This window comes from Alosa alosa, chromosome 18, assembly GCF_017589495.1.
Source record: "Alosa alosa isolate M-15738 ecotype Scorff River chromosome 18, AALO_Geno_1.1, whole genome shotgun sequence".
Lineage (NCBI taxonomy): Eukaryota > Metazoa > Chordata > Actinopteri > Clupeiformes > Clupeidae > Alosa > Alosa alosa.
The window spans coordinates 9,658,425-9,667,422 of NC_063206.1; the positions used below are offsets into that span (position 1 = coordinate 9,658,425).

The window sequence follows — 8,998 nt, forward strand, 5'->3', positions numbered from 1 at the left end:
ACAGTGCACATTAATGAACATAAAAATGTAAATGTGCCAGAATTAGCCAAAATGGTTATTTTTGCCTCCGTTGTCCATGGGCCAATGTTAACAGGCCAGATGTGCCTAAAAGAAACTCTACACACATCATTGCAGACCTAAAAGATAAAACAACACTTTACACATAAGATGTACTATAAAAAATACAAACAGTGAAAATAAGCTCAACCTACTATAATAAAATGAAGGAAATTTAAAGAAAAGAGAGCACGGGGCATGGATGGTAAGTGTTCAGTCCCCTGGTAAAACTGGCAAGCAGAGTCAATAGCGATGTGTTATTGTGGGTTTTTTTTTTGTTCAATGTTGACGGGTCTGGTTGCTGATTAGCCACTTCTTTAGGTTGGATTTGAATATGTCATATGTTTTCATGTCTCTAATATAGGATGGAATTGTGTTCCAGTCATGTGCAGCTCTAATAGAAAAAGCAGATTGGCCAAAACTACTTTTCTCAGTTGATTTTCACAGTCTCCTCTAACTGTGCTACGTGTAGATCTGTAAGTGGGTGGATTTGTTTTTACAAACTGATTTAGAACTGGAGGAGCCAGTCCATTGATAATCTTATACACTAAACAGGTATCACTGGGCGATGATCTTTTTTTTCCTCTTTCTTCTTGTCACTGTGCACTCTTGTCAGGTGGGGCAGCCGTCGCCCACTGGTTAGCACTCTGGACTTGTAACCGGAGGGTTGCCGGTTCGAGCCCCGACCAGTGGGCCGTGGCTGAAGTGCCCTTGAGCAAGGCACCTAACCCTAACCCCTCACTGCTCCCCGAGCGCCGCCGTTGTAGCAGGCAGCTCACTGCGCCGGGAGTAGTGTGTGCTTCACCTCACTGTGTGTTCAGTGTGTGTTCACTGTGTGCTGTTTGTGTTTCACTAATTCACCGATTGGGTTAAATGCAGAGACCAAATTTCCCTCACAGGATCAAAAAATAACTTATACTTATAGTCAAAGTCAAAGTCAAAGTCAGCTTTATTGTCAATTTCTTCACATGTTCCAGACATACAAAGAGATCGAAATTACGTTTCTCACTATCCCACGGTGAAGACAAGACATATTTTACCAATTTAGGTCCACAGACAAACATAACATTCAAGTAAACAAAAAAGTAAGTAAATAAGTAAATAAGAGGGCACATATAATAATGAAAAAATAAGAGCAGCAAAATTTGGTTATACTTATACTTGACAATGTTTGCTCTATTGCCATGATATTCCTACATCACTGCAGACTCACCAAACTCTGTGCTGTACTGTACTGTTGAATCACTACCTAAGTGGATGTGAATGACCACTGCCACTTGCTTCATTAGAATATGCAGATGTTACAGGCTCAACCTGCGAATAATTCTCTCTGTCACTTCACACTTGCCTACTCTGCTTGTGCTGTATTGCTGACTTATTCACATCAAGACATTGGTATTGGTTATGATGTCAGAATGTGTGCATGATAGACTCTGCTAATGACAGACTTTACTAGAGGTGAATGTGTATACACTTTGCTAAAGGTTCTCAGTGAATATGTAGCCACAACCAGGGCTATGGTATATATATAGCACCAAGTATGCTATGATATCAGAAAAAACTTCTGGTCAGGCCAAAATGGCATATCAAAAGTGCAATGTGTTCTTGGCCCATACCAGTGACAAGAAAGTCCGGCCAGAACCTTTTCCATTATATCGCTCTGTTTTGTTAAACAATCTTGTGCCTATTAAAATGTGCACAATATCCAATGGTTTCCAACTATTCCAACACATTTAATAAACTGTGGGCACGTTTTAGTAATTTGAGCTCACAATGAACTTTACTTTAATGTGCCTTCAAAAATTAGGAGACAGTCAATTATACTTAGAAAATTGAGCTTGCAATGGATCGCTATTGTGCACACAATTTACTTTAACATACTCTCAAAGTATGTTTTTCTCCAAACTTTACATTTTAGGAGCTGTGTACTAATGCACGAAGAATGCTTTATAACAGGGCCAGTTCTCGCCTACTACTGTATATTAAGGTGGGCTGGTAGAAATATTGGGTGGGCAACATAGTAAAGCGGTCAAATTGGATCAAAATTGACATAAACACAAACAGCAGGTTGAGATCAGGTTTTAGGCCTATGTGTTTGAGAGCTTGACACCACTAAGGATGAATTTACAGAAGGTTCCAAAGTACAGACAGGGCTTATTAAGCTTGGAGTAGCAGTTTGGCTTTAACAGCTTTGAAGATTGGAGTACATCACTACATTTTTGCACATCATATGGTAAGTAGCCTTATTGTGTGGAGTTTTCAAAACTCTATATCCATTTTGGCGCGCGGGAACATATTTTTGACCAGGGCTGCTGAATAACAAAATAATGGATGTCCGACGATGTCTCCCCCAGCCTGATGCATTTTGAATTTAGACAGCAAATACGCCATTTCAGCACCATGTATAAGTAAGAGTGAGAAGTTTTATAATGCCCTGGCCCCTGGGTAACCACATTCCACTGTTCAGCAACTATGCGCAGCACTTGCCACTGAGTCTCGACTCGTCAATGAGTCAGTCCATGTCAAATCAGACAAAATCCAGGAAAATGGTTGCTACACCATCTCAGATTTTGCTCAAAGTTTGCCTACCTATAATATTTAGGTCCCAAAACTAAGACCTGTAAAATATTTATGTTAAACTCCCATGTTTTCATACATTTTTTCCACCCTTGATGTTGTATCATTTTTACACTCTCAGAAATGCCTTATCTTGGAGGCCATGTTTGGTCATTAATATCTCGGTATGACTGGACCATTAAAAGTTTGTACTACATGCTCATTAGTTTTATATAGGTCCTAGATATGGGGGAAAAATGCAAAATTGGTGATATTGAGGGTCTTGTAAACTCATTTTTTGTATCCACATGGCACCAATCATTATTTTGTCTGCTAATACATCACTTTATTAATGTTGAGCCAATATTTGAAGTCTCTGCAACAAATGCACATGAAGATATTAAGGATAAACAAGGTGTGATTGCATTTTTTGGAAATGTTCAAAGGACTGAAATGGTATGTGGTAGCTAGTAGGAACACAAAAATCAACATGGGGGGAAAAGCTCAGTTTATAGTCATTTCATGTACAAAGTGGCAATGATGTACCATGTTTCATTCATGCATAAATACACTTGGTTACACTGTATACTTATCAGTTTTCATTCTTGGCCCTGGGGCAAAACAATGATTTTGACTCAATTTATTTATCTATGGTACAACATGGGCACTTTGTACACTAAATGGCCATACACTGATACTTTCCCATAGATTTTCAAGTGCCTACAAGCTACCCCACATATCATTTTAATCCTATGAAAATGATCGAAAAACACAACCTTCCCTTGTTTAATCTTTAAAATCTTCAAGCCCATTATATGTGGAGAGCTCAAATATTGATACAACATTAATGAAATAATATGTAGAGAAAAAAAAAACAATGATTGATAACAAATGCACACAAATACAAGTTTATACTACCCTTAATGTCACACTTTTTGCACTTTTTTCCAAATCTAGGGCCTTATATTAATTAGTTATTCATACATTAATCTATTAATCTCGGGCCTTATATTAATTTGTTAATTATACATTAATCTAGGGCATTATATTAATGCCCAAACATTGCTTACCAGACAATGTGATTTTCAGGCTGTAAAACTGAGGTAATTTCAGATATAGACAAGGTTTGAACAAAATCTGAGATGGTGCAGGAACAGCCTTATCTGATTTGACACAGATCAGATAGCAAAATTGGTCTGGCCCACCACTGGGCACAGCTATGTACCAGCTGTTGACCATTACACTCAACACCACATCTACATCCAAGCTGGGTTATTAGGCTCCACATCACGCAGAAAACTGAACAAAAAAAAAAAAAACTGTCTATGCTGACAAAAAAATACTTTTTTTGTTTAGCCCACCCTGCATAGAGCCATCCCTGCTTTAAAAAGTGATACAGTGCTCTTGAACGTCTTAAAGCAAGGTCAAAGTCTGTGTCTGTCTTTGGAGCAAACCAATTTTTACTGAAATAGTCTTAAGGACACGGGTTTCTGGGATATGTGGTTCCATTCCTTCAGTCTGAGGAGCTGCACTGTCAAAACTCCTCACGCGCTGCTTGCATCCGTTCACTCCCATTTCGCGCTGGATAGGATCGGGTGGTAAGAACATTCTCTCTCCTCTTCTCTCGACATATTGTTAGTAATATTGATGGACTAACGATTTTTATAGAAAATAAATCCTTAAAAGTAGTACTATTTCGGAGGCGCTGTTGTCGCAATACAATCAAAGATGTGGTAGCTAGTCTTTAAAAAGAAATGTAACATGCCAAGCTCATAAATTGTTCTACTGCCATATTCAAGACAGTGTTCTTGTTTGTCCATCTTAGGCTACTTGTTCCATTACACTTAATCCGTTCGATCTTGTTGTAATTTTGACAAGGGAGGCATTCCTTATCCGTGGTGCTCCTAGTAAACTCCAAAGTCAAGAGCTCTGTCTAGACGAACTTGAGTGACTAACACTTTCCCACCGATGTCCTTGTTTGCCCATTGCCTTTTTTGGGGAAATTTAACCATGGTGCAGAAGAGTTTTTTCAAACTGAGCCTTGGCTGCACCGTCAGACCAGTGTCTAGAAACTGTTGTTATATTCGTCAGCGCTCATATTTACTAATAGGGTTTACATTTTTGGCATAGGCGTTTCAGTAGACTCAGCAATCGTTGTACTGGTGGTTGCAGCTGCAGCTGCAGCCTTTCCCCTATCGGCCTGTCTGCAGCAAACACAGTGGCGTGCCAATGCTACCACAGACAGTTCAGCAACTCTTAGCAAAGATTTCTTTTCCATTCTGTCGATTGCCAAATTTTTTTGGGGTTGACCTTAATTGACCTACGATGTTCTGTCCATTTGGAGTGTTTTGACTGGCTTGGCAAAAGGACCATGCGGTTTGTGGGAAATGACGGAATAACAGTTCAGTTCGTGTGTGAAGCTTGTTTATGTAATGACCCAAAAGACCTATAAACTTAAAAGGGGTTTGTGGTTTAGTTTCTTAAAGTATGAGCTTATAGGCCTAGGCGAGGCTACTTTAATTCTCCGATAGAAACTTTGACAAATGAAATGTACAAGTCATGATGGGTTGAATAATGCACACACATTTAGATGATACATTGTGTAGGTTATAAATAGTTTCAAGATGGCATCACTTGTGTGCCACTGCTGGAGGACTGATGTTCAGGAAAACAAGTCTTTCTATTTATCTGTCTATCCAAAAATGTGTGTGTGTGTGTGCGTGTGTGTGTTTATGTACAGAATGTGTGTATATGAGCGATCCTTAGCAGACAGAGGGAATGCTGTAGCAACCGAAACCATGCAGCTTTGCTGGCCAGCACGGGCCAAAATGACACGCCCAGATCTGAGTCATGGGATCTAATGCAGGACAGCTGGAGGGATCGAACATGGCAGGACCCATCAGGGGATAAACACTGTAAACACTGGTTGCTAGCAAGTCATCACTAACAACACACACACACACACACACACACACACACACACACACACACACACACCGACACACACAGACACACACACACTCACCCACACACACACACAACGACACGACACACACACACACACACACACACACACACACACACACAGGTAAAGGCACACTGGCATACATGCATAAATAGGCACACATACACTTGTTCACATGTGTGCACACACACATACACACACGCACACAGGCACACATACACACAGGAAAAGCATGTCACAGTTATGTAACATATACTGGCCCTCTCCTCTCACAGAAAGTGAGGGAACAGTCAAGAAAGAACACTGGCATGCACTGCTCTGGACTGCCACTCACTAAACGCTCCAGCTGTTAAAATATTTTATGTGGAAGTACGAATGGCCTCACAAAACCTAACTTACTTAGTTTGGAACCTTCACAAATAAGTTTACATTTATTTATTTGCTGAGTACAATATTATTCAGTGCAATCAATCCAAACCTCATTTGACTGTGCATGACAGAATTTCACCCAATCATGAGTGAATCTGTCTCCCATTTTAGTAACTTCCCATCCAGAGTTTGTAAAGAACGGTGGAATCTCAAAATGAATATAAACAATGTAACTGAGCTCGAGGGAGAAAATGTATGAATGCCCCTGGCATTTTTCAAAATGTTTGATTGAGTTTTCAGTTTGCTATAAATACTTTTCAAAATGTTTGATTGAGTTTTCAGTTTGCTATAAATACTTTTCCACTGCTTCTTTATTCTCTTCATCTCTACTTTTCTCCATCCTCCTCCTCCTTTTGTGTCCTCTCTTCTCTTTCTCTTTACCTCTCTCCTCTATGGGTGTTCTCTCCTCTATTCTGCTCTCTCATCTCATTGACTTGATCCATTCCTGTCATCTCCCTCTCTCTCTTTTTTATCACTTCCACCACTCCTTTCTCTCCACTCCCATTCCTCTGTCCTCTCCTCTTCTTCCTCTGTTCCGGCCCTGTACACTTTTGCTTTACTCTTGTTTTGCTCATTTGTGTCTCATATGCACCTCTAATCTCTTCTCCCTCTTCTGCATTCCTCTCCCCCTCCGTCGTCTTCCCTCTTTTTTCTCCTCGGTTTTCTACTCATCTGTTCTCGCTTGCGCCTCTCTTTTTCCCTCTTTTTCTTCCTCTCTTTCCTCTTGTAAAACCCACACATCCATTTCTCCTTTCTCCTGTGTTTTCTCCCCTCCTCCTCCAACCTCATCTCCTCTCCTTGTCCTCCCCTCCGTCTCCCTCTCTCCTCCTGCAGAGTTGACCTCTCGAACCCAACCGAGTGGAGATTTGCGGCCAACATAAATCTCCCCATCTGATGGGGGAGAGCACAGGAAACCCATGGTGTGGCGTGACCTCAACACTGGACACGACCACAAGCTGCCCAGGCATGTTGTGTGATTTGAGGCCCTGACTTCGTTTCACAACTGCTGGCGGCGCAGCTCTTGGATGCCTCTGTCGCCAGACCTCCTCTGCACCTTACAGAGGGAACTAGATCCTCCATTTCGGAGGGGGATCAGAGGAGCCATCTTGGCCTGACTTCAGAGCACTGAAGACTGCTTGGTTTTTTGTTCTTTCTTTCTGTCTGTCTTTCTTGCTTCTTTCTGTTCGTTATAAACTGTGTTGGTACTTTTTCAGAAACACATACATTCTCTCTCTCTCACACACACACACACACACACACACACACACACAGTCTGAATCCATGTCTCAGAATAAGCCTGCAAGCCTGTTTGCCTCAGCACCTCCAATCTGAGGCTAGCCACCAGGTCACCATGACTCTCCTGGGTGTGTGTAAGCGTGCAGTCCTTTCCTGCCTGTTCTGGTTGACGGTAGCCCCTGGGCCTTTGCGTGGCGATTTCCACGTGGCACACGTGACGGACCACGGCCTGCGCACCTGCGTGTGCGAGCGTGAGCTGCCCCCCTGCAGTCCACTCCACGGCGTCGCCGAGTGCGTCTGCAAGGACCTCCCGCTCTCCTGGCTGCAGCGGGCCGAGGGCAAGGGCCTGGTGCAGCGGCGCCGGCTCTCCATCTGGTACTCTTCGCCGCCCAACGTCGCCCTCTATCTAGACAACGCGGAGGTGCGCCACCTGTCGCTGGTCAGGTGCTCCGCCACGGCTGCGGTGCCAAGCAGCGTGGCTGCCTCTACCGTCTCCGCCGGTGCATCTCCCGAGCACTTTGTGGTGCAGAGGCTGGAGCAGCTGACGGTGTGGCTCTGCCGGCTCGGCTCCAGTCAGGAGATGTACCTGGGAAGGGAGATGGGCGCGGCACACCACGAGGAGGCCCGCATCGCCGTCATCAACACGGCCGCGCTGGCAGGGGAGCTCAGGCTCAAAGCCTACACGGTGCGCACCGGCCTGGACGCCAACGGGCTCCTGCCCTTCCCCAACCTGCACACGCTGCCCCGCGAACTCCCGGACAGTTCCAGCATATTTGTGACCTTCCTCTATTGAGCGATGCCAAACACAATGGCGGAAAAAGGATTGTAAAGTATTGGTACAGAAAGAATTGTAAAAATTGAGTTGTGACACAATTGTAGAGTTTTTTTTTTTCTTTTATGAATGTATGATTGATTGGGAGCTATTTGACTAAGCCAGCACTAATAAACACTTTAAACATACAAGAAAATGATTTCGTTATGAGATGTGCATGTATTTGTTTAGCAATATTAAGAGCCGTTTTCTCTATGAACAGTGAGGCTAAACTGTGTTAGAAATTACAGCTGCAGATGTGAACTGTACAGGCATTTCTTGGGAGATTGTTAAGCCATCTGGACCAAAAATGTATTGAGGGAATGCCAGGGTTTGATTAAATCTTAGTCCAATGGTGCAGAAGAATTAAAATGACATAACCTCAGCCCATGTCATCACTCACTGAACTCTCCTGCCTATAGTATATTACTCCGGTTCAGAGACATGGAGTTCAGTACCATAATATACAGGGGCTCCTAATCCTGCTTCCAAACCCTGGCTGCTCTTCTATTTGCCTCTGCTCCAAGCAAAGGATTTAAAATCTACTATTGATTTTCTACGTCATCAGCATATCAAAAGTGCCACTAGTGATAGCTGGGTTTGTTTTGTGGTGTACAGTTGGGTTCAATTGTTTTGTGGTGTACAGTTGGGGAGGTTTGAAATTTCCTGTCATAATGCAGTTCTAATACTAATGAAATGGGCATCTGAGCTCCAGCAAAAACGCTTTTGTAAAATTGTTTGACACTCACTGACTAGTTGAGCCAAAAAGTTTTCTTATTGAGTATTTCTTAAAACAAATGAACAAAAAGTAATTTAATAATTAGGTAAAAATGGCAGACAACTGATCTACTGACATGCATGCTCTCCTGTACTCACTGGCAGGAAGTCAACGCTGCGGTGCGCAGATGGGTCCTGTGCTCTGCCCAGCTGGCATGGGGCCAGTG

The 8,998-nt window shown here is 42.7% G+C and overlaps 1 protein-coding gene across 2 annotated transcripts; it reads left to right on the forward strand.

The window, feature by feature from the left end:
- Positions 1–4,142: 4,142 nt before the first annotated feature.
- Positions 4,143–8,350, forward strand: si:ch73-52p7.1 (uncharacterized protein LOC100321084 homolog). Of its 2 annotated transcripts, none has more exons than XM_048269859.1 (2): positions 4,143–4,211; positions 6,842–8,350. In XM_048269859.1, exon 2 carries the CDS (start codon positions 7,359–7,361, stop codon positions 8,034–8,036), a length of 678 nt encoding a protein of 225 aa, XP_048125816.1. In that variant the 5' UTR covers positions 4,143–4,211; positions 6,842–7,358; the 3' UTR covers positions 8,037–8,350. The 2 variants fall into 2 exon arrangements, with proteins under 2 accessions (XP_048125816.1, XP_048125818.1); XM_048269861.1 differs by lacking the exon at positions 4,143–4,211 and adding an exon at positions 4,222–5,528.
- Positions 8,351–8,998: the final 648 nt, after the last annotated feature.

Coding starts and splice junctions, on each gene's coding strand:
- si:ch73-52p7.1 (XM_048269859.1), top strand. CDS start 7,359: ATGACTCTCCTGGGTGTGTGTAAGCGTGCAGTCCTTTCCTGCCTGTTC.